Source organism: Geotrypetes seraphini, chromosome 1 (assembly GCF_902459505.1).
Source record: "Geotrypetes seraphini chromosome 1, aGeoSer1.1, whole genome shotgun sequence".
Taxonomy (NCBI): Eukaryota; Metazoa; Chordata; class Amphibia; order Gymnophiona; family Dermophiidae; genus Geotrypetes; species Geotrypetes seraphini.
This window is the reverse complement of record NC_047084.1, coordinates 458245935-458269524: the sequence shown is the minus strand read 5'-3', so window position 1 is coordinate 458269524 and position 23590 is coordinate 458245935. Positions and strand designations below refer to the sequence as shown.

The 23590-nt window shown below is 51.3% G+C and overlaps 1 protein-coding gene across 5 annotated transcripts in view; it reads right to left on the bottom strand.

The window, feature by feature from the left end:
- The window catches only part of HCFC1 (host cell factor C1), a 432893-nt gene that overhangs the window by 298193 nt on the left and 111110 nt on the right, over positions 1 to 23590 (bottom strand). For all 5 annotated transcript variants that reach the window (XM_033922407.1, XM_033922416.1, XM_033922394.1 and 2 more), the window contains 2 exons: positions 21110 to 21216; positions 20657 to 20836 (listed from right to left, as the gene is read on the bottom strand). In XM_033922407.1, coding sequence (XP_033778298.1) covers positions 20657 to 20836; positions 21110 to 21216 — 287 coding nt within the window. The remainder of the gene's footprint in view (positions 1 to 20656; positions 20837 to 21109; positions 21217 to 23590) is intronic.

The following is a 23590-nucleotide window of genomic DNA, read 5'->3' as shown; positions in this document are numbered from 1 at the left end:
TGGTTGGGCTGAAATTCTGAGATAACTTTAGGAAGGAATTTCGGGTGCGTGCGGAGAACCACCTTGTCATGATGGAATACTGTAAAAGGTGGGTCCGCAACCAAGGCTTGTAGCTTGCTGACTCTTCGGGCTAAAGTGAGGCCAATAAGAAACACCACTTTCCAAGTGAGATACTTCAGGTGAGCCTCGTGAAGAGGTTCAAATGAGGGCTTCATAAGTTGTGAAAGAACAACATTGAGGTTCCAAACCACTGGAGGCGGTTTGAGGAGGATCGACATGGAACAGGCCTTTCATAAATCTGGAAACCACCAGATGAGCAGATAAAGGTCTCCCTTGAAGAGGCTGATGGAAAACAGCGATTGCACTGAGATGGACTCGTATCGAGGAAGACTTGAGGCCAGAATGAGACAGGTGCAATAGATAGTCCAAAACCGAGGACAAGGAGGAGTGTTGAGGCTCCTGGCGCTGAGAGACACACCAAACAGAGAATCTAGTCTATTTCTGGTGGTAGCATTGTCTAGTAGTGGGCTTCCATGAAGCTTCCAGGACGTCCCTCACAGGTTGGGAAAACTGTAGAGGGGTTACGTTGAGAGGAACCAAGCTGTCAGGTGTAGAGACTGCAGGTTGGGGTGAAGCAGAGATCCCTGATGCTGTGTAAGCAGAGATGGAAAAACTGGTAGAAGGTATGGCTCCCTGCTGCTGAATTGGAGTAGAAGGGAGTACCAAGGTTGCCTGGGCCACCGTGGAGCAATCAGGATCATGGTGGCATGGTCTGACTTCAGCTTGACCAGAGTCTTTTGAATGAGAGGAAATGGAGGAAACGCATATAGAAAGCAATTCGTCCAGTCCAGGAGGAATGCATCTGCCTCGAGGTGCTGAGGGGTGTAAATCCTGGAGCAGAAGTGAGGCAGTTTGAAGTTGTGGGGAGCTGCAAAGAGGTCTGAGGCGTTCCCCACAGAGAGAAGATGTGATGAAGGGGCGTGGAGTTGAGAGTCCACTCGTGAGGTTGCAGAAGACGGCTCAAGCTGTCTGCTAAGGCATTGTCCGCCCCCTGAATGTAGACCGCTCTGAGGAAGGTGTTGTTGCGAGTCGCCCAATCCCACACCTTCAGAGCTTCCTGGCAGAGAGAGGCCGATCCCGTGCCTCCCTGCTTGTTCACATAGTACATGGCAACCTGGTTGTCTGTGCGAATGAGGACAACCTGGTCGCGAAGGAGATGTTGAAACATCTGGAGAGCGTTGAAGATCGCCCTGAGTTCCAGGAGATTGATGTGGCACTGGCGGTCTGTGCTGGTCCAGTAACCCTGGGTGCGGAGTCCGTCCAAATGAGCCCCCCCCAGGCATAAGTCGACGAGTCGGTCGTGAGGACTTTCTGATGGCGGGGGGTTTGGAACAACAAGCCTCTGGAGAGATTGGAGGATAGCATCCACCAGCGAATAATAATAATAATAATAATAATAATTTTATTCTTATATACCGCCATACCCAACGAGTTCTAGGCGGTTTACATCAATTAGGTTAGGATCCGCATTGACATACAGATTTACAACAATATATCAGGTTTACAACATAATTAGCCGAGTTTGGCAGATGAAGAAGGAGGAGGGTAGAAGAGAGGGGGGAAAGAAGTGATCAAGAAGGAGGAGCTGAGCCGGGCAAAGGTCAGGCGATTACCGGGAGGGGGCGGTTAGGGGTCTTGTTTGCTGAATAGGCGGGTTTTGAGTAGTTTTCTAAAGCCGAGGTAAGTGGGGGCCTCCAGTATCATTTGGGCTAGCCATGGGTTCAGCTTGGCTGCTTGGAAGGCGAAGGTTTTGTCTAGGAATCTTTTGAGGTGACACAGCTTTAGCGAAGGGAAGGCGAATAGCTGAATTCTGCGGGATTTCTTGTAGGAGCAGTAGAGGTTAAAGTGGGGATTGATGTATCTTGGTGAATAGCCATTTACCGATTTATAACAGAAGCATGCGAACTTGAAGAGCACTCTGGATTCGAAAGGCAGCCAGTGGAGTTGGTGGTAGAACGGGGTGATATGTTCCCATTTCTTTAGGCCATAGATGAGGCGAACGGCGGTGTTCTGGATCATTTTTAGTCTCCTGGTAATTTTCTTCGTGGAGTTCAAGTAGATAATATTGCAGTAGTCTAGGATGCTTAGAATGGAGGCTTGCACTAGAAGGCGGAACGAGGTGTCATCGAAGTATTTTTTTATAGTGCGGAGTTTCCAGAGTGCTGAGAAGCATTTCTTGACTATGAGGTCGGTGTGATATTCTAGGGATAAATTTTTGTCAAACGTGACTCCCAGGATTTTTAAGGTATGTTCGAGGGGGAAAGTCATTCCTTTCAGTTGAATTGTAGTGTCCCTGATTTTATCTTTGGGGGTGGCTAGAAAAAATTTTGTTTTATCAGGGTTTAGTTTCAGTCTGAATGATAGCATCCAGAGTTCAATCTGGTTGATGATGTTTGTGATGTATTCGAGTAGTTCTGGTGAAAAACTGGTTAGAGGGATGGCTATTGTGATGTCATCTGCGTAGATGAAAAATTTCAGCTTGAGGGTATGTAGGAGGTTACCTAGGGAGGCCAGGTAGATATTGAACAGAGTGGGGGATAGGGGGGAGCCCTGCAGGACACCGCAGATGTTGTCCCAGCTATATGAGAAAGAGTTATTCTTGAGTACCTTGTAGGATCTATTTATTAGGAACCCCTGAAACCAGTTGAGGACCTGATCGGAGAGGCTAATGTGTGCCAGGCATTCCAGGAGAATGGTGTGGTCGACCAGGTCAAAGGCACTGCTCAAGTCTAGTTGTATGATTAAGGCACTAGAGCCTTGACTAAAGAGCGTGTGGAGATGGTCAAGAAGGGCGGCTATGATGGTTTCAGTGCTGTGATCCGCGCGGAAGTCAGATTGGTTGTCGCTTAGGATGTTGAATTTCTCTAGGTATGCGGAGAGCTCAGCTTGTACCATCCCTTCTGCTATTTTGGTGAATAAGGGGATGCTTGCAATCAGTCTGTAGTTTGATGGGGAATTTGGTGATTCTTTTGTGTTTTTTATGATAGGGGTAATCATAATGTGGCCTTGCTCTGGCGGGAAGTTTCCTGTGAACAGTAGGGAGTTAACCCATCTCATCATGTTTGCTTTGAAGAGGCTCGGGGCGGTTTTCATGATGTTTGGTGGGCATGTGTCCAATTTCCAGAAGGAGTGGGTGTATTTGTTGTAGTAAGTATTAAAGGTTTGCCAGTCTATTGTTGAAAATTGTTTCCAGCTAAGGTCGGTTTTGGATCCTGGGTCTGGGTTAGGTAAACCAGGGTCTGGGAGAATGGGGAACAGTTCGAGGGGATTGGTCCTGGTAGGTAAAGTTGATCTTAATTTTTGAATCTTGGTGTTAAAGAAGTCTGCAAGGGAATTGGCGGTTAGAGTGGATTCTTCATGGATGTTTGTGATGGTTTCGATGTTGTATAGGTCATTGACCAATTTAAAGAGGTTACTACTGTTGTTTTTAATGTTACCGATTTTGTGAGAGTAAAAATGTTTTCTTTTTTCGTTGGTGAGGTTTTTGTAGTTTTTTAGTTTTATTCTCCAGGCCAGTCTGTGTTCTTGGCTTCCTGATTTATGCCATAGTCTTTCTGCTTTTCTGAGTTCCTTCTTTAGTAGTAGCAGTTCTGAATCGAACCAACCTTCTTGGTTTGAAGTTCTTATTCTGCGGGTCTTGATGGGGGCGATCTCATTTAGTATGTTAGTACTATCCTTGATCCAGGAGGTCATGAGTTGCTCCGTTTCTTCGGATTGATTGGTGGTTAGTTCGAACCGAGACCAAAAATCCACTGGGTCAATCTTTCCTCTGGTAGTGTGGGTTTGGATGATTCTAGTTTTGCTGTTTTTGGGGGGATTATGTTGGCATCCTATTGAGAAGGTGCATAGACAGTGATCCGACCAGAGAGAGTCTGACCAGCTGCCTTGTTTCCAATAGAATATGGGATTGGCTTGTTCCTTGGAGGAGAAAATTACCAGGTCTAGCTGGTGACCCCTTTGGTGGGTTTTGATAGGGGGTTGTTTGGCATAGCCTAGTTGGGTGAGAAGTGACCATAAGTTCGAGATTTCTGGTTGGTCAGTTTGCTCCAGATGGATGTTAATATCCCCGCATAGTAGGTTATAAGGGCTTGTTAAAGAGTTGGTTAGTAGGGATTCCTCGAAGACCTCTTTGGCCAGGGTCCATTTTTTTGGAGGGATATAAAATAGAGTGATAGTTAGTGAGGCGGGTAGTGATTTTGGGGTTAGAGAGATGGTTAGAATTTCTGCGTTAGGCGAGGATATTGTGTTGAGAGTGGTACAGTTTAGCCGGTCTCGGAAGATTATTGCTAATCCACCTCCTCTTCCCCATGTTTTGGCTAGTGAGAGAATCTTGAATCCTGGGGGTAGACAGTCTTTAATGATAACGTCCTTGTCTGATTGCAACCAGGTTTCCGCGAGAAGGACAAAGTCGGGGTTGGTTTCCGTCAGTCAATCTTTGATCAGAATCGATTTATTTCGCATAGATCTGATATTTAGGTATGCGCCAAGTAGGGGCTGGTGGTTGGTATGGTCAGTTGGGGAGAGGTGGGAGTACACCAGTTTTTTTAGTGTTCTAGGTTTCTTTGGCGAGGCTTGGTCGGTTTGTGGGGGAGGGGGTGGGTAGGGGGCGGATTGGAGTTTGGGTGGTCTTGAGTAGTGTGGAGAGAGTAAGTAGGGGATTTGGGTTTTACTGAGCGGTGTAGGGAGATGTGAATGGGGATGGGGGATGTGTTAGAGTGGTCTGCATTGCAGCATCTAGTGGTGAGCAGGTAGAGTAAGAGTAGTGCTGCGCAATGATGAGTGCTTGGCCAGGCCATGGTGGGGGGTTCCGGCAACAGTGGTTATGGATTGGGAGTTTGCCGGGGGGGGGCGTTGTGGGCGATAGCTGGGTTGGGAGTGGCGCAGTAAAGGTTTGGAGTAGTGTTTCTCTGGACTTATGCTTGGTTGGTCAGGCTTGATGCAGAGAGGAATGGAATAATTAGGGAATGCAGGATATGCAGGTCAAGATGAGTACATTGCAATCCAAAGACGTATCATACAGTACAATATAGTGTCTTACCGTACAATGTAGTATCAATAAAGTATCAAACAGTAAAATATAGAATCATACAATGAAATTCAATACAATCCGGTATAATATCAGTACAGTATAATACAGTTTATAAGTTAAGGCATTCTTATCCTAAGTATGCTACTAATGAGGACCTGATTGGCAGCAGCTATGTGGTGCAAGTGTGCAGGCTGCTGTGGGTGTATAGCTATTACTGGCTGGGTGGTGCAAATGACTAGAGTACTATGGTTTCGAGGCTGCTTGGAGGTTTGTGCTGGTGTAGGCTGTGGGCTGTTTGTATCGATGATAATGTTGTGAATGTGTGCTAGAGGTTACGTTGGCTATTTGGGTAACGCTAAAGAGCGTTATAAGGATCTGGCACGGTTGTACCGTATAAGTATTGGTCAGCAATGATACTTATCCTGTTAGGTTATCTAGTCTTGCTCCGTAGGACAGGTCCGGCAAGGTTAAACAGTATAAGTATTGGTCAGTAATGCACCTTATCCTGTTGGGTTATCTGGTCTTGCTCCGTAGGTCAGGGAGACAGGTGAGGTGGCCCTGTTGTGTCTGTCCCATTCTGAGATGGACTCGTTTGTATGTCGTCTCTGCTGTAACCCGGTTGGGTAGTGATGATCGTGCCTGGAGTGGGGGTCCGTGGTCGACTCGTGGTAAGGTCACTGCCTCTGCATTCCGGGTGAGGGGATTTGGTTGAGCGGTTCCTGAATGTGGGATAGCGTTTCCACGCAGGCACTTCGCAAAGGCGCATGCTAAGGCGCACGCGCCTTTGTCGTGCGCCTTCATCGGCACGCCGAATGGCGGCGCGCCGTTGGTGCGACCTGCTTTAAGGTCGGGGCTCTCCTGTAGTTTCGAGAGGGGGCGGAGCAGTGCTCCCACGCTCCTCTCCCCTTGGCAGCGGCTCGGGCTCGGCGGCCAGCAAGAAAACAGTGCTGGGGCCGAGAGAAACTGCCGGGCTGTGCTGGTGCGACCTGCTTTAAGGTCGGGGCTCTAATGTAGTTTCGGGAGGGGGGCGGAGCAGTGCTCCCACGCTCCTCTCCCCTTGGCAACGGCTTGGGCTCGGCGGCCAGCAAGAAAACAGTGCTGGGGCCGAGAGAAACTGCTGGGCTGTGCTGGTGCGACCTGCTTTAAGGTCGGGGCTCTCCTGTAGTTTCGGGAGGGGGGCGGAGCAGTGCTCCCACGCTCCTCTCCCCTTGGCAACGGCTCGGGCTCGGCGGCCAGCAAGAAAACAGTGCTGGGGCCGAGAGAAACTGCCAGGCTGTGCTGGTGCGACCTGCTTTAAGGTCGGGGCTCTCCTGTAGTTTCGGGAGGGGGGCGGAGCAGTGCTCCCACGCTCCTCTCCCCTTGGCAACGGCTCGGGGGCCAGCAAGAAAACAGTGCAGCAAAGAGACTGTTGCAGAGCAGGAGTGACCTGGATGTGTTGAGTCAGAGGGTCGGACGTCTGGGACCACTGAGACGCCAAGGTCCACTGAGGAGTCCTGAGGTGAAGTCTGGCAAATGGAATTACATGTACTGTAGAGGCCATGTGGCCTAACAGGACCATCATCTGTCTCGCCGGGATGGACGGGCGAGAGGACACTGACTGGCAGAGATGAAGCAGAGCCTTCATGCGTGGGGGATGGAGGAATGCTCGGAGCTTGGTAGTGTCCAGAATCACCCCGATGAAGGGGAGAGTCTGGGAAGGCTGTAGATGGGATTTTGGGAAGTTTATCTCGAATCCCAGATGTTGTAGTAACCAAATTGTCTTCTGAGTCGCGAGGGCAACTCCTTGAGACGTGGATTCCTTGATGAGCCAGTTGTCCAGGTAAGGAAACACCTGGAGGCTGTGGTTCCTGAGTGCAGCGGCTACCACCACCAGGCACTTGGTGAAGACTCTGGGGGATGAGGCCTAGCCGAAGGGAAGTACTCGGTATTGCAGATGAAGATTTCCCACCCGGAACCTGAGAAATTGGCGGGAGGCCGGATGAATGGGGATGTGAGTGTAGGCCTCCTTCAGATCCAGAGAGCATAACCAATCGTTCTGCTCGATGAGGGGGTACAGGGATGCCAGGGTCAACATGCAAAACTTTTTTTTGACCAGAAATTTGTTGAGCACCCTGAGATCTAAGATGGGTCGCAGATCGCCCGTCTTCTTCGGAACAAGGAAGTACCGGGAGTAAAACCCCTTGTTCAGTTGGTCCCGAGGGACCGGCTCGACAGCCCCAAGTGCAGCAAGGCCTGGGCTTCCTGAAGAAGAAGGGCGGTCTGTGTCAAGTTGAAAGGATACTCACTTGGAGGATGTTCCGGAGAAATCTGGTGGAATTGAAGGGAGTATCCCTCCTTGACGATGGAGAGGACCCAGAGGTCGGTGGTGATAGTCGTCCATCGATGGAAAAAATGATGGATATGACCTCCGATAGGTGGAATCACTGAAAATGGCAGAACGACAGAGGTTATGCCTTCTTTGAGACAGTCAAAAGGGCTGAGGAGCCTTAGGGACAGCAGATGGTTGAGGCTTTTGCTGATGTTTCTGCGGGTACTGCCTCTTCACAGGCTATCGGATGGGGGGGAGCCTGTTTCGGGGGGTAACGCCGCTGGTAGATCAACGGTGGGCGTGATTGACGAGGAGGAGCAGGTCTGGGCTTTGGACGCAGGATGGACTGGAAGGACTTCTCATGGTCTGAGAGCTTCTTGGTTACCACCTCGATGGACTCATCAAAGAGGTCGGAGCCGGCGCATGGAACATTGGCAAGCCTGTCCTGGAGGTTGGGGTCCATGTCGATGGTCCGCAGCCACGCCAGCCGGCGCATAGCCACCAAACATGCTGCGGCCCAAGCCACAAGCTCGAAGGCATCGTAGGAGGACTGCATAAGCTGTACCCGGAGTTGGGATAACGAGGCCAGCACCTCCTGGTACTCGAACTGAGCCCTAGGGTCCACATAGGGCATAAACTTCTGGGATACGGACAAAAGAAACTCCAAATATGTTGTGAAGTGGAAGTTGTAATTCAGAACTCTCCAGGCCATCATGGAGTTCTGGTAAACTCTCCTGCCGAACCGGTCCATGGTCTTTCCCTCTCTACCAGGTGGGACGGAGGCGTAGACCTGGGAAGGATGGGACCGCTTCAGTGAGAACTCCACCAAAAGGGATTGGTGGGAGAGCTGCGAGCCGTCGAACCCCTTACGATGGACAGTGCGGTATCTGGTGTTCAATTTACTCGTTACTGCGGGGATCGAATAAGGTGTCTCGAGGCACCGTGCGAAGGTCTGGTCCAGCAGCTTGTGTAAGGGAAACTTGAAAGACTCCGCAGGTGGTTGAGTGAGGCGCATAGTCTCCAGGTATTCTTTCGAGAATTTGGACCCCGTATCCAGGGGGATGTCCATGTCATCAGCCATCTGTCGAAGGAACGAGGAGAAGGACAATTGGTCAGCTGTTGCAGGGCCTCGGGACGGGCTCGATGAGGTCGAGGCCTCCGGATCCATTGGGGACAGGGATCGAGAAGGTGAGAGAGATCCCATCGTGTCCTCGAGCTCTGGCATCGGTGGAGGAGTAGTAATAGGTGGCGAATACTCCAGGTATGCTTGCTTCCGATGAGGCACGTGCAGTGCGTGTAGAGCAAGGCCAGCACGATTTCGGGAGATGTTCAGGCCCGAGACACCTAATACAGCGTTGATGAGGATCCATTAACGAAATTGCGTGCTGACACTTGTCACACTTTTTAAAACCGGTGATAGGCCGGGACATAGGCCGGAAAAGCTCCGCTGCAAGATCGAAGCCGCGGGGCTGCAGCCACGTGGCCTGCCCGGTCGAACGGAACGATGAAATTTTTGTGTTTTTAAAAAAAAAACCAATAAAAACGCAACGAAAATCAGCGATTAACAAGATCATTCTCGGCTCCGCGGAAAAGTAAGAACTGAGGAGACGGGCCCTGGTCTGGGTGGGAAGTAAATTAATACAAACTGCGGTGAGAGAAGGCATGAATTTATAGTAGATATCCTGCAAACAGGATGGTTGGGTAGGCTGGAGTGAACTTGGAAAACAACTTCAGCATTTGGTGGAACCTAAGACAATGGTGGACTTTACAGTCTATGACCCAGAAATATCACTATATTCCTTGACTCCCACTTGCGGCCTCCCTGATCTGATCATCTCCTCTCAAGTTCACAGATTTATTCTCTGTATCTACCCACGACTCCTATTTCAAACCTGTTACATATTTTTACCTCTAATTCCATCTTATGACCTGTTCATAGTCTCTTATACCTACACATCGCCCTCACTTAGTACAGATCTGTTCATAGTCCTCCTCATCTTAAATGCTTCCAACCTCATTTTGAACTTTGATTCACAGAACTACGCTCTTCTTTCTTCCACTTCCCAGGCCTTCTGCTTCTACCTAGCTACCCCTCTCTAAGCTTCTCCCCTAGCCCTCCTCTTCCCCCAACACCCCTCAATCTCCCCCTTGCGAACCCAGTTTTGGTCTCCCCTTCACACTAGCCTCTCAGAATCTTTCTCCCCCCTCCTGACCAGGCCAACATCTCCAACATGACCAGCATCACTCATAATCTTCCCGCCTTTCTCCTCCTCTATTTGCTTAGCACAAGAGGCTGGATTACAAATGTCCTAGCATTCGAACCTATTTCAACCTACACCACTTGGACTAGAATTCCCGGTCCTGACAAATTCCCCCGCCCTCATCGACTTATACACGATTGCACAGAAGCAGGTCCTTTCCCAATTCCTGTGATCAATACCACCCACCACCCTCCTAGACCAACTCCTAAAAGAAAACGATCTCTAAAATATCTGCAACGTACGATACCCTCCTGCCCCCCACAACAATCCATTCTTCCTTGTGCCTACTTGAACATCCGCTCAGCTAGAAATAAGGCCCAGCTCATCAAAGACTGGCTGGAAGAAACTCGCTTAGACATTGTCCTCCTAACCGAAACATGGCTCATTTCCGACCAGGACCCCATCATAGGGGACATTCTCCCTCCACACTACAAAATTATCACTCTCTCAAGAAATTCAAAGAGAGGAGGTGGCCTCGCTATCATTCTCCATAATCACCTTCACTTCCATGTCCTAGACTCTAAATCAACCAAGGACCTAGAAATCCTCACCTGCAAAATTTCCAAAACAGACTGTATAGATAACCTAATCGTCACGCTATTCTATATACCCCCTAATAAATGGAATCAAGCAAAAGATGATTTCTACGAGCACCTTCTTGCGAACTCGTCAGCAGGTACCTACAATCTCTTAGCAGGAGACATCAACCTACATCTAGAACAGAAAGAGAACCCAAATGTCGCAGACCTTTTCTCCTTCCTCACGACACTAGGCTTCTCCAATCCCCCCCAAACCACAACCCATAACAAAGGCCACCACCTCGACCTCATCACCTTTCTCTCCAATACCAACACCACTCCCAATATAAGTCTCTCAGACCAAACCTGGTCAAATACCCCCTGGTCTGACCACCTCCTGTGCAATTTTGAACTAGCCTGGCACAAAAAACAACCTGACAAAAAGCCTAACCCCATCCATACAAAGCAATTCATCTGGACAAGAGAACATCTTAATCCAGCAGACTTCTGGTCACACTACACTCTCATCTCCGACTCCGACGTAGACCCCAACTTCCACCTAAATTGGGAAAAATTTAGCGACCAGGTTCTTAACACCACTGTCCCTCTTAAACTTCGCTCGAAAACTCTTCGCCCCTCAAACAGCTGGTTTGACGCGGACCTCCTGACCATAAAACGAGAAGTCCGGAAACATGAAAGAATCTGGCGTAAATCAGGGACTGATTTAGACAGACTTACCTGGCGACTGAAAGTCAAAGAATACAAAAAACAGATCATCGATAAGCGCAGTAAACACTACTCCCAACTAATAAACTCCCCTTCTCTAAACAGCAAAGCACTTTTTAGACTAGTTAACTCTCTATTCGACATAGACTCTCACAAACGCCCCACCTCCGACCTCCCTCCCTCCGCAATCACTCTAGCTGACCACTTCGCGAACAAAATCCACACTCTAAAACTGTCTCTTTCAGCTCACAGCCCCGATCCCCCACTCAACCTACGCGCAGCAGACACAGAAGGTTCAATAGCCGACATGTCCTGGACCTCCTTTGTAAATCCTGACTGGAATCTATTCCTCGAACTTTATTCTAAATACGCCAATTCCAACTGCCTATTAGACACTTGTCCTCCCACCATCATGAAATGCGCCCCCCCATCATTCAAAGCAGAACTCTTCAATTGGGTATCTCTATGCCTGTCCACTGGACACTTCCCGTCCGAACTTGGCCACATCCTCATTTCCCCTATCCCTAAACAACCCAAGGAGCCAATCTCTTCCATCACCAACTACAGACCCATCGCCAACATACCACTCTTCCAAAAACTCATGGAAGGTCTTGTCAACAACAACCTTACGAATTACCTCGACAAGTACAATATTCTTCATGACTCCCAGTCCGGTTTCCGCCCAAATCATAGCACCGAAACCGTCCTAGCTGCCCTGACAAATTACCTCCTCCACCTGTTCTCACTGGGTAAAAGCGCCCTGATACTTCAATTCGATTTGAGTAGTGCCTTCGACCTGGTCGACCACGACATTATGCTCAACTGCCTTGACTCCATCGGCATCTCCGGTCAGGTAATAGATTGGTTCACAGGCTTCCTAACCAACCGTACCTACCAGGTCCACAGTAATGGAGCCTTCTCCCACCACTGGCGTAACCCTTGTGGAGTCCCACAAGGCTCTCCCCTATCCCCCTCCCTATTCAATATTTACTTGACCCCTCTGGCACGAAGCCTAGCAAACTCTAACCTAAAATCGTTCATATATGCAGATGACATCACCATCATTGTTCCCATTACCTCACTCACTCTAGAAACGGAAAAACTCATCGCATCTATCCTCCCTTCGGGAGGGGTGTCTCTGTGTCTACGCACCGGGAGTATTGCCTCTCTTCTGTCGGTTGGGCATTCCCATCCTCCCTTCTGCGTCTAGTCCTGGCCCTTCGTGACCTGCACTAGTTTCTAGTACGGGAGTGGGTCAGACTCTGCCCACCCCGGTCTCGGGAGTCCGTCGGGGCGGACCTGGACCCAGTTTGTCTGCGCTCCTTCTTGTCTCGGCCTCAGGGGGAGGCCCTTGTTTGTTTATGCCGGAAGGTGGCCCCTCTGTCCTCGGTCCGCCTCCGGTCTTTTCTGCCTCTGCCTCGGCAGGCTGCCTGTCGGCGCTTGAGTCAGCTGGTGTCTCAGCGGTCTTCGGCCTCGGCTGAGCTGTTGCTGATCCTTTTTGGATCAGGGGTCTCCACGGTGATGTCCCGCTGTTCGTCTGGTTTCATCTTCGTGTTCCCCGCTGGACCCGAGCATCTCAGTGATGGCAGGATCGGGATCCCGCTTCCCAGCACATTGTGGTGCCTCCCTCCTGGACACGCTCGTTTCGTTGGTGGGCCACCACTTCGTATCCCCGCATCAGAAGGTTCTGCCGATGGACTCCTCGGCATGGGCTTAGGGGTGCACCTCGACGGCCTTCGGACTCAGGGTCCTTGGTCGGGTGCAGACTGTCGCAGCCGCATCAATCTGATGGAGCTCCGGGCCATTTACAATGCCGTGGTGGATTTTCGTTATGGGTTGCAAGATTGCGGGGTCCTGGTGCGTCCCGACATCTCGGTGGCGTTATTTCTGTGACCAAGCCAGGGTGTACAGGTTCCCTGTTACTTTGCAGGGAAGCCCTTCGTCATTGGCAGGGGACGTTACACCACTGCTTCTTTCTTCGGGCGGTGTTTTTCCAGGGCGTGCAGCATTGTCTGTTGGACACGTTGAGTCGCCCTTTTCGACCGCATGAATAGTTGCTCCATTCTCGGACTCTGCGGCATGTGGTTGTTCGGTGGGGAACCCAACAGGTAGTTCTGCTAGAAGTTTCAAGTTTGCACACTGCACCACGCATGTGTCTGCTTCCTCGCCCACTAGAGGGCGCGTTCCACCTCGTGGTCCTCAGTTCCATCACTAGCAAAGAAGCCATCCCCGGGGAGGCGGGTGGGTTGTGAGAATATATGCCTGCTGTCCCTGGATAACACCTGTTACGGTAAGTAACTGTGCTTTATCCCAGGACAAGCAGGCATGATATTCTCACATGTGGGTGACCTCCAAGCCAACCAAAAAAAAGGGCAGGTGGGAGGATGGCAATTTATGAAAACAGATTACGTAACACCGACTGGCCAAACCGGCCATCGCTTCTGGACAAAGTGTCCAGGCAATAGTGGGAGGTGAACGTATGAACCGAAGACCAAGTGGCAGCTTTACAAATGTCCTCCATGGGAGTAGATCGGAGGAAAGCAACCGAAGCTGCCATCGCTCGGACCTTATGCCCCGTGACACGCCCCGAGAGCGGGAGACCAGCCTGAGCATAGCAAAAAGAAATGCAAGCAGCCAACCAGTTGGACAAGGTGCGTTTGGAAACCGGATGTCCTAGACGATTAGGATCGAAGGACAAAAATAATTGAGGAACCTTCCGATGAGACTTGGTACGTTGGAGATAAAATGCCAACGCCCTCTTACAGTCAAGAGAATGGAGCGCCGTCTCGCCAGGATGGGAGTGGGGCTTAGGAAAAAACACAGGAAGGACAACGGACTGATTCAAGTGGAAATCCGATACAATCTTTGGCAAAAATTTCGGATGCGTGCGCAAGACCACCTTGTCATGGTGGAACACCGTGAAAGGAGGATCCGCAACCAAAGCTTGCAACTCACTAACCCTTCGAGCCGATGTGAGAGCAATCAGGAAAACCACCTTCCAAGTAAGGAATTTGAGAAGGGATACGTCCATAGGCTCAAAGGGAGGTTTCATCAGTTGAGCCAGGACAACATTCAAATCCCAAACAACAGGAGGAGGCTTCAGAGGGGGACAAACATTGATTAGCCCCTTCATGAACCGTTGCACCATAGGGTGAAGCGAAAGAGCACGACCATCTAAGTGCCGGTGAAAAGCTGAAATGGCACTGAGATGTACCCGGACAGATGTCGTCTTCAGGCCTGATTTAGACAAATGTAACAAGTAGTCTAAAACCGAAGCCACCGGGACAGAATCAGGAGTCAGATGTCGCGAGGAACACCAAGATGAAAATCTGGTCCACTTCTGTGAATAACAAAGCCTGGTCGAGACCTTGCGTGAGGCTTCCAAAACCTCCCTCACTGACTGGGAGACGTGTATTGAAGCGAAGGGGAAAGGAACCAAGCAGTCAGGTGCAAGGACTGCAGATTGGGATGCAACAGCGAACCCCGACTCTGAGATAGCAGAGAGGGAAACACAGGCAGAAGCAGAGGTTCCCTGACACTTAGTTGAAGAAGCAGGGAGAACCAATGCTGACGAGGCCACCGAGGCGCAATGAGAATCATCGTGGCGGTGGATGACTTGAGACGTACCAACGTTCTCATGATCAAGGGAAAAGGAGGAAACGCATACAGGAACCTCCCCTCCCAGTCCAGAAGGAAGGCATCCGCCTCCAGACGGTCCGGGGAATACATCCTCGAACAATATAGGGGCAGTTTGTGAGTCTCCGAGGAGGCAAACAGGTCCACCTGCGGAGTCCCCCAACGGTCGAAGACCTCGCGCAGGACTCTGGAGTGGAGAGACCACTCGTGCGGCTGAAGAAGCCGACTGAGCTTGTCTGCCAAGCAGTTTTGGTCTCCCTGAATATAGACCGCCTGCAGGAAGATGTTTCGGGAGATCGCCCACTCCCAAAGGCGAAGCGCCTCCCTGCAGAGGGGCCAAGAGCCCGTCCCACCTTGCTTGTTGACATAGTACATCGCTACCTGGTTGTCCGTGCGAACTAGGACTACCTGATCGCGAAGACGGTGGTCGAATGCACGAACCGCCATGTAAATGGCTCGCAATTCCAGCACATTGATGTGACATCGACGGTCCTCCGACGACCACAGACCCTGGGTCCGCAGTCCGTCCAGATGGGCCCCCCACGCATACTCCGAAGAGTCCGTGGTCAGGACCCTGCGAAAGGGAGGGGCCAGAAAGAGCAACCCCCCGGAAAAATTGGAACAATCGGTCCACCAACGGAGCGACCGTTTCAAAGAAGGAGTGACCGTAATGAGGCGGGACACCGGATCGCAATCCTGACGCCACTGGGAGGCCAGGGTCCACTGAGAGATTCTCAGGTGCAGTCTGGCAAACGGGGTGACGTGGACCGTCGATGCCATGTGGCCCAGAAGCATCATCATGCGCTGGGCCGATACCACCTGCAGCTGCGAAACCCACCGCCCCAGCCGAACCAAGGCCGCCAAGCGAGGCTGCGGGAGGTACGCACGTCGGCTCACAGTGTCCAGCACTGCGCCTATAAATTGAAGGGACTGGGCCGGCTGCAACTGCGACTTGGGGAAATTCACCTCGAACCCCAGTCGTTGAAGGAAGGCGATAGACTGTCGGGTCGCTGAGATAACCCCCTCCCTGGTCGTGCTTTTGATCAGCCAATCGTCCAGGTAGGGGAAAACCTGAAGGCCCCGATTTCTCAGGGCCGCCGCGACCACGACCATGCACTTCGTAAAGACTCGAGGGGACGAAGCTAGGCCAAAAGGCAGGACCCTGTACTGAAGGTGCAAGTCCCCCACCTGGAACCTCAAGAACCTCCGGAAGGCAGGATGCACGGGAACATGAGTATATGCCTCCTTCAGATCGAGGGAGCACATCCAGTCCCCTTCCTCCAAGAGAGGGTATAGAACCGGGAGAGACAGCATTCGAAACTTCTCCCGGACCAGGAATTTGTTGAGCTTCCTGAGGTCCAGTATAGGGCGCAGGTCCCCGGTCTTTTTCGGGACCAGAAAGTAGCGGGAGTAAAACCCGGTCCCCCGCTGATCTGCGGGAACTGGTTCGACCGCCCGAAGCTTCAACAAGGCCCGGGCCTCGGCCAGCAAGATGGGAAGCTGGCTCCGATTGAAAGTGGAAGGTCCCGGGGGCATATCCTGTGGCACAGACAAGAAATTGAGAGAGTAGCCCTCGGAGACGGTCCGGAGCACCCAGGCGTCTGATGTAATTTCGGTCCAGGCTGGGTAAAAGGACCGAAGACGCCCCCCTATAGGCAGGGATTTCTGAGCTGTCGCGGAGGGGAACCCGCCCCATCCGCTCAGCCCGTCAAAAAGAAGGCGCGGGCTTGGAAGGGCCCTGCGCCGGAGCTTGCGTTTGTCCCCCTCTGCCCCTCTGAGCCTGGCGTCTAGGTGGCGGTCTAGAAAAGGCGGGAGTAGATTTTTGGGGGTACCGCCTCGGGGGAGGGCGGAAGGGTTTCTGCGGCGGGGGTCTAGGCTTGGGCCGGACCAAGGAGGCCAACGAGCGCTCCTGCTCAGACAACCTCTTGGTCGCCGCCTCTAATGACTCGTCAAAAAGTTCGGACCCCACACAAGGCAAATCTGCCAGGCGATCCTGCAGGTTTGGGTCCATGTCGAGGGTGCGAAGCCAGGCCAGACGGCGCATGGCCACCGCGAGGGCCGACACCCTCGAAACCAGCTCAAAAGCGTCGTACAAGGCGTGAAACAGGTACAACCGCAGTTGAGACAGGTTGGACATGAATGTATCAAAACCTGCCTTCTGGGAGTCCGGTATGGAGTCACGAAACTGAGGGAGGTCCTTCACCATACCTCGGAGATAGGAGGAAAAGGTGAATGCATAATTTAGCACCCTGGTGGCCATCAGGGAATTGGAATAAAGGCGACGGCCAAACTTGTCCAGGGTTCGGCCCTCCCTACCAGGTGGAACCGCCGCAGAAACCCGGGAAGGCTGAGACTTTTTAAGGGCAGATTCCACCAGCAAAGACTGGTGGGAGAGCTGCGCCTTGTCGAACCCCTTAGCCGGCAGCGTCCTGTATTTGCCCTCCATCTTGGACGGGACTGACGTGACCGTAAGAGGGTTTGACAAATTTTTTAACCAAGTCTGCAGGAGGACCTTATTGTATGGGAGCCGAGGAGCCTCCCGAGGTGGAGTTGGAAGGTCCTGCTCCTCAAGGAACTCCTTAGAATACTGGGATCCGACCGAAAGGTCCAGCCCGAGGGCCTTGGCCATGTCCTGCACAAAAACCGAGAATGAGGACGGTTTAGCAGGTGGGGAAGGAGATCTCGACTTTTTCGCCGAGGAAACCGGAGAGGCCTCGTGCGAATAATACAAGGGATCTCTCCCTGACCCCGAGCCCCACGATGTCCTCTCCACAGGCCTCGAGGGGGTAGGAGAACGAGTCCGCCTCGACGAGGCCCGGGGCGAAGACCCCGGGGTCCGGGGGACGAGGGCCCCCTCCCGTTTCCTCGGCGAGGAAGACCGGGACACCCGACGCGCCGGGGAGCGGAGAAGCTTCGGATTGTCAATGCGCAACTCCGACACCCGCAACGCCTCGCCCCCGATCGGGGAAGACCGACCGCGCCCTCGAGGCGAACCCCGTGAGCGCTTCGGCTTCCTCGGCCGGCGCCTCGACCGAGTCCGAGGCGAGGGTGAAGACCCCCGGGAGGACCTCGAGGACGATGAGGAGGAAATGCGGCGGACCCGACGCACCTTGTCCCGGGGCCGCACGCTACGCTCCGGCTGATCCCCCGCGGTCGATGGTAAGACCGAAACCGAGGCCGAGGCCGAGGCCGAGGCGGGCGGAGCCTCGACAGCCGAGACCGAGGTCGGAGGAGCCCCGGTCTCCGAGGTCGAGGGAGCCCCGGCACCCGAGGCCGAGGTCGCCGAGGCAACAGCCGCCGGGGTCGAAGCCCGTTGCAGCTGTTCCAGGGCCCCCGACAGCTCAGTTGATATGAGCGCTCTGAGGAGCTCCTGGAAAGCCGGGATCCCGACGAAGGTCGGGAGGTCCGAATCCGGGGCATGCTCCCTGGAGGGCGACCTCGGTCTCGAGTGTTCCCTCGGGGCTTGCACGGGCGGGGCCCGAGGCGGGGCCGAGGACGACCCACACGCCTTGGTCGAAGCAGAGGACGGCTTCTTTGCAGACCCTGTAGGGGATGGAAAGGAGGACTTACCCGAGGTAGCCTTCGTTCCCGAGGTCGACTTGGAAGTCGAAGGGCGAGGAGAGGCCGAGGGCCCCGAGGACGCCGAGGCCGAGGTCGAGGCCGGGGCCGAAGCCGAGGCCGACGTCGAGGCCTTTACCACGGGGTCTGCCTTAAACAACTCCGCCATTCTGGCCCTCCTGCGACGGAGAGCCCTGGGTTGAAACGTGGAACAACGATCGCACGAGGTGGTAGGGTGTTCCGGGCCCAGACAAACGATGCACCACCGGTGGGGGTCTGTAATAGAGAGCAGCCTCTCGCACCGGCTGCACTTTTTGAAGCCCGTTACAGGACGGGACATCAACGACGAAACTGGCCGGGAACGATCGACGTCCCGCGGCCACGGCTGCCGGGAGCCCCCGGAGCCCAACGAGAAGACAAAAATTTTTGTTTTTGTTTTAAAAAGGAAAAGAACAGAAAAGAACAGAAATCAAAAAGCACAGCGACCGAAAAAATCAGACGCGGTGTCAGGAAGCAGCGACACAAAAAAGATTAGGAGCTCACAATCCACAGGGCTTACTGGCTCCGCGGAAAAAAATGAACTGAGGACCACGAGGTGGAACGCGCCCTCTAGTGGGCGAGGAAGCAGACACATGCGTGGTGCAGTGTGCAAACTTGAAACTTCTAGCAAGTTTGCTTGAAAAGCTGTCCGCGCTGGGGCTCCGTAGATGACGTCACCCCACATGTGAGAATATCATGCCTGCTTGTCCTGGGATAACTACCAGGTCCACAGTAATGGAGCCTTCTCCCACCACTGGCGTAACCCTTGTGGAGTCCCACAAGGCTCTCCCCTATCCCCCTCCCTATTCAATATTTACTTGACCCCTCTGGCACGAAGCCTAGCAAACTCTAACCTAAAATCGTTCATATATGCAGATGACATCACCATCATTGTTCCCATTACCTCACTCACTCTAGAAACGGAAAAACTCATCGCATCTATCCTCACCAAGTTAGAACTGTGGACCTCAAAACTCAAATTAAAATTGAACTCTGAAAAAACCAAAATCTTCCTAGCTAGTCCCAACCACAAATTAACAAACACTTCCCTCAGATTGAATGGGCTAGATTACCCTATCTTACCCACCATAAAAATCCTTGGAGTCATCCTGGACCGCACCCTAACCTTCGATGACCATACCAGTGCCCAGGTGAAAAAATGTTTCTGTACCCTCTGGAAACTGCGCACCATCAAACGTTACTTCGACCACCAAGCCTTCCGTCTACTCGTCCAATCTCTGGTATTAAGCATATTAGACTACTGCAACATTATTTACCTGGGATCCTATAAAAATACCATCAAACGTCTTAGAACAGTCCAAAATGCGGCCGTCCGCCTCATCTATGATCTCAAAAAATACGACCATGTTAGCCCCTACTACACCAAACTCCATTGGCTCCCAGTAGAGGCAAGGATCATCTTTAAGTTCGCCTGCCTCTGTTTCAAAACTCTAACAGGATCTTCCCCAATCTACTTGTCTGAGCACCTTGAAATAGCAGGCCCCTCTCGCACACGAAACGCCCACTTATTCACCTTTCCCTCCCTAAAAGGCTGCCTCTACAAGAGATTCACTGATAGAACCCTAGCATTCCAAGCGGGCAAATGGAACAATTGCCTTACCGCCCTCATCTCCAACTCTCCACCCTACCACCTGTTCAGGAAGTCACTAAAAACCTACCTCTTCGACAAATTCCGCTAACGCTGCCTTCCCCCCTTCCCTGCACCCTCCTGACCTCGACATGCCTCCATTCCCTCTGACTACGCCCCCCTCCCAAGCCACTATGGCCTCTCTTTCTCAAGCTCTGTTTTATCTAATTGCCCTGCCTTTTCATAGCCTCATATTTAACATCACTGTAAATGTACCACCGCTTTAACATGGAACATCGCTGTATACGTACAGTCTCTTCTTTAGTATATGCCTTTTTATTACTGCTATTTAGGTAACATCTTTGTAAATGTAATAACACTGTAATATGTATCATCGCTGTAAATGTACAGTCTCTTCTATTGTTAACCGCATTGAACTTCCATGGTATTGCGGGATACAAGAATAAAGTTATTATTATTATTATTATATGTTTTTAATAGGTATAACTAATGTGCAGACTGGATGGACTGTTCAGGTCTTTATCTGCTGTCATTTACTATGTTACTGTATAGATGTAACAAAATACTGGTTAGAGAATGCTCTAGTAACAGTCTTGCAAGGCAGGAGAATTCCTTTGGTATGTTTTTCTGTCTCCATCTGCTGGCAGGAGACATAACCCATGTGTCTGGACTGGTTTCATAAGGATATATAAGAAATTTAATTTCCTGTGCTACATATTCTAGTTTGTGCAGTCTCAAAGGTGACCTGAACCTCAAAGGTGACCACACCAAAAAGGAGCTACAAAATCAGCTTTTACATTTCTGTGAAAGTTCAGCCTTCGTTGTTTCAAAAGTACAACACACAACTAGGCAAGATCCTGGATATTTTTGTACACTTTTTCTCAGTACCTTAACTTGTGTCATTGATCTTACCTGTTTCTAAGTACCAGAGATCCTTGCAGCACACTTGGTTGTTCCAAGCCTTGCGGTAGCCATCACGACCACTCCAAATATAGAGGCGTGTGTTAATGGCTACAGCACAATGACCAGCACGGGCACGAGGTATGTTGTCCTCCAGTGTGTCCATAACAATCTGCTCCCAAGTCATGGAGTCTGCAGAAAGAGAAAACAATACCTGAGGTCTTGTAAGTCTTGGCTGTTAACAGCCCCACCAAAGTCGTCAAACATAAGCTGGGAAGGTTGAGCTTTGCTTTCATAAAGCTAATCTGGCAGTTGATTTTGTTAAGGAGAAAGAAATAAAGCTTTTAAGGGAAGAAAAAACACACACACAAACATTTACATTTTCTACAAAGGAAAACCCAACCCCTCAATAGGTATAATTTGATAGCATGCACTGGTTCCTACAAGCAGCCCTAAAGTGCATACCCAGGTTGAGACAGGCTAGTGTGTTGGTGCACTTCCATTCCTTTTCATGGGTTGCTACCTTCACATCATCCATGACGAGTGGCACCCATCCTCCGAAAACATACATCCTAGAGAAAAACACAAAAAATGTAATAATGTTAACTATATAGACTAAAGAGCACAGTACACAAATTCTTCTGTGAGAAAGGCAAGCTAAAGAGTATACTGTAAAGACTAAGTGCTGTAGTTCCTCTTCCTAGATTTCCTGTTATCACTTTTTTGTAAGTTATAAACCTTATGCAAATTACAAATATGTCCAGATTTGGTTACAGAGATGACTCCCAAGCCACTCCTGGGAACCACTAAGTGTGAGTAAATTTGATGGGGGGTTATCTGGATCCCGGGCGCCCCCCAACCCGATCCGACCCTCCTTTACTTCCTTCCCTCATCAGTGATGTGCCAGAGGGAATCATGGCAGGAGAAAGCCCTGAAGCAGTCTGCTTAGAGTAGAGCAGTGCTGTTTAGAGTCTCGTGATGGGAGGGATGGAGAGATAGGAAGGTCGTGGGGGGGGGGGAAGAGTAGCAGTCTGCCCCGGGTGCTCGGCCTGGCTAGCAACAGCATTTACAATTCACTGCTGTTGTCAGCTTCAGGCTTTCCTCTCTGCCGGGTCCTGCCTACTTCTGTTTCCATGAAGGCAGGACCTGACAGAGAAGAAGGCCCGAAGCTGGCAACAGCAGTGAATTGTAAATGCTGCTGCCTGAAGAAGTTCATGACGCCAGGCCTTGGGCGACAGAAGGAGGAAAGGGAGCAGAGGGGGAGAGACTTGCTGCACTTGGGAGGGAGAAAGAAGATGAGGGAGGGAATGAAATGAGAAGCCAGGGATTGGAGGGAAGGGAGGGAAGAAGAGATGCCAGGGCATGGAGGGAAGAAGGAAAGTATGCCAGACCAAGGGAAAAGGAAGGGGGAAAGGAAGGAGGAGATGTCAGAGCATGGAGGGGGAGGGTCGAGCGCGATCGACCAGTAGATCGCAAAGGTCGATCGTGTTGCCTTGGCAATCTTTTTCTTCCTGCCTCCCTGAGCCAGGCCAGGCGCGTACAAGCGCCGGACTCACAAGACTTCACCTCAGACGTCAATTCTGACGTCAGAGAGGAAGTTCTGGGCGAGCCAATCGCTGCCTGGCTGGCCTGGAACTTCCTCTCTGAAGTTAGAATTGACATCAGAGGTGAAGTCTTGTGAGTCCGGCGCTTGTACATTCCTGGCCTGGCTCGTGGAAGCAGGGAGAAATCGGCATGGTGGCTTAGGGGGTAGGGAAAGAATTGGGGAAGTGGAGAAATTGGCGCGATGGCTTGGGGGGACAGGGGGAGAGAGACAGAAAGAAAAGGGGAGGGGCAGAAAGAAAAAAAATATTGGATTTATAGTCAGAAGAAGGAAGTGCAAACAGAGACTCATGAAATAACCAGACAAAAAGGTAGGAAAAATGATTTTATTTTCAGTTTAGTGATCAAAATGTGTCTGTTTTGAGAATTTATATCTGCTGTCTATATTTTGCACTATGGCCTCCTTATACTAAACCGCAATAGCGGTTTTTAGCGCAGGGAGCCTATGAGCATCGAGAGCAGCGCAGGGCATTCAGTGCATCTCCCTACTCTAAAAACCGCTATTGCGATTTAGTAAAAAGGGAGGGGGTATATTTGTCTATTTTTGTATAGTTGTTCCTGAGGTGACATTGCATAGAATCGTCTGCCTTGACCTCTTTGAAAACCCGCGGAATATAAATGATAAAGCACAGTTACTTACCGTAACAGGTGTTATCCAGGGACAGCAGGCATATATTCTCACATGTGGGTGACGTCATCTACGGAGCCCCGGCGCGGACAGCTTTTCAAGCAAACTTGCTAGAAGTTTCAAGTTTGCACACTGCACCACGCATGTGCGTGCCTTCTGCCCACTAGAGGGCGCATCCCACCTCGTGGTCCTCAGTTCCATAACTAGCTTAGAAGCCATCCCCGGGGAGGCGGGCGGGTTGTGAGAATATATGCCTGCTGTCCCTGGATAACACCTGTTACGGTAAGTAACTGTGCTTTATCCCAGGACAAGCAGGCATGATATTCTCACATGTGGGTGACCTCCAAGCCAAACCAAAAAGGGCAGGTGGGAGGATGGCAATTTTAAGAAAACAGATTTTGTAAAACTGACTGGCCAAACCGGCCGTCACTCCTGGACAGAGTGTCCAGACAGTAGTGAGAGGTGAATGTATGAACCGAAGACCAAGTGGCAGCCTTACATATGTCTTCCATCGGGGTGGAACGGAGGAAGGCTATCGAAGCTGCCATTGCTCGGACCTTGTGCCCCGTGACTCGACCCGGGGGAGGAAGGCCAGCCTGAGTATAGCAAAGGGAGATGCACGCCGCCAACCAGTTAGACAGAGTGCGCTTGGAAACTGGGTGCCCTAATCGATTGGGATCGAAGGACAAGAATAATTGCGGGACCTTCCGATGGGA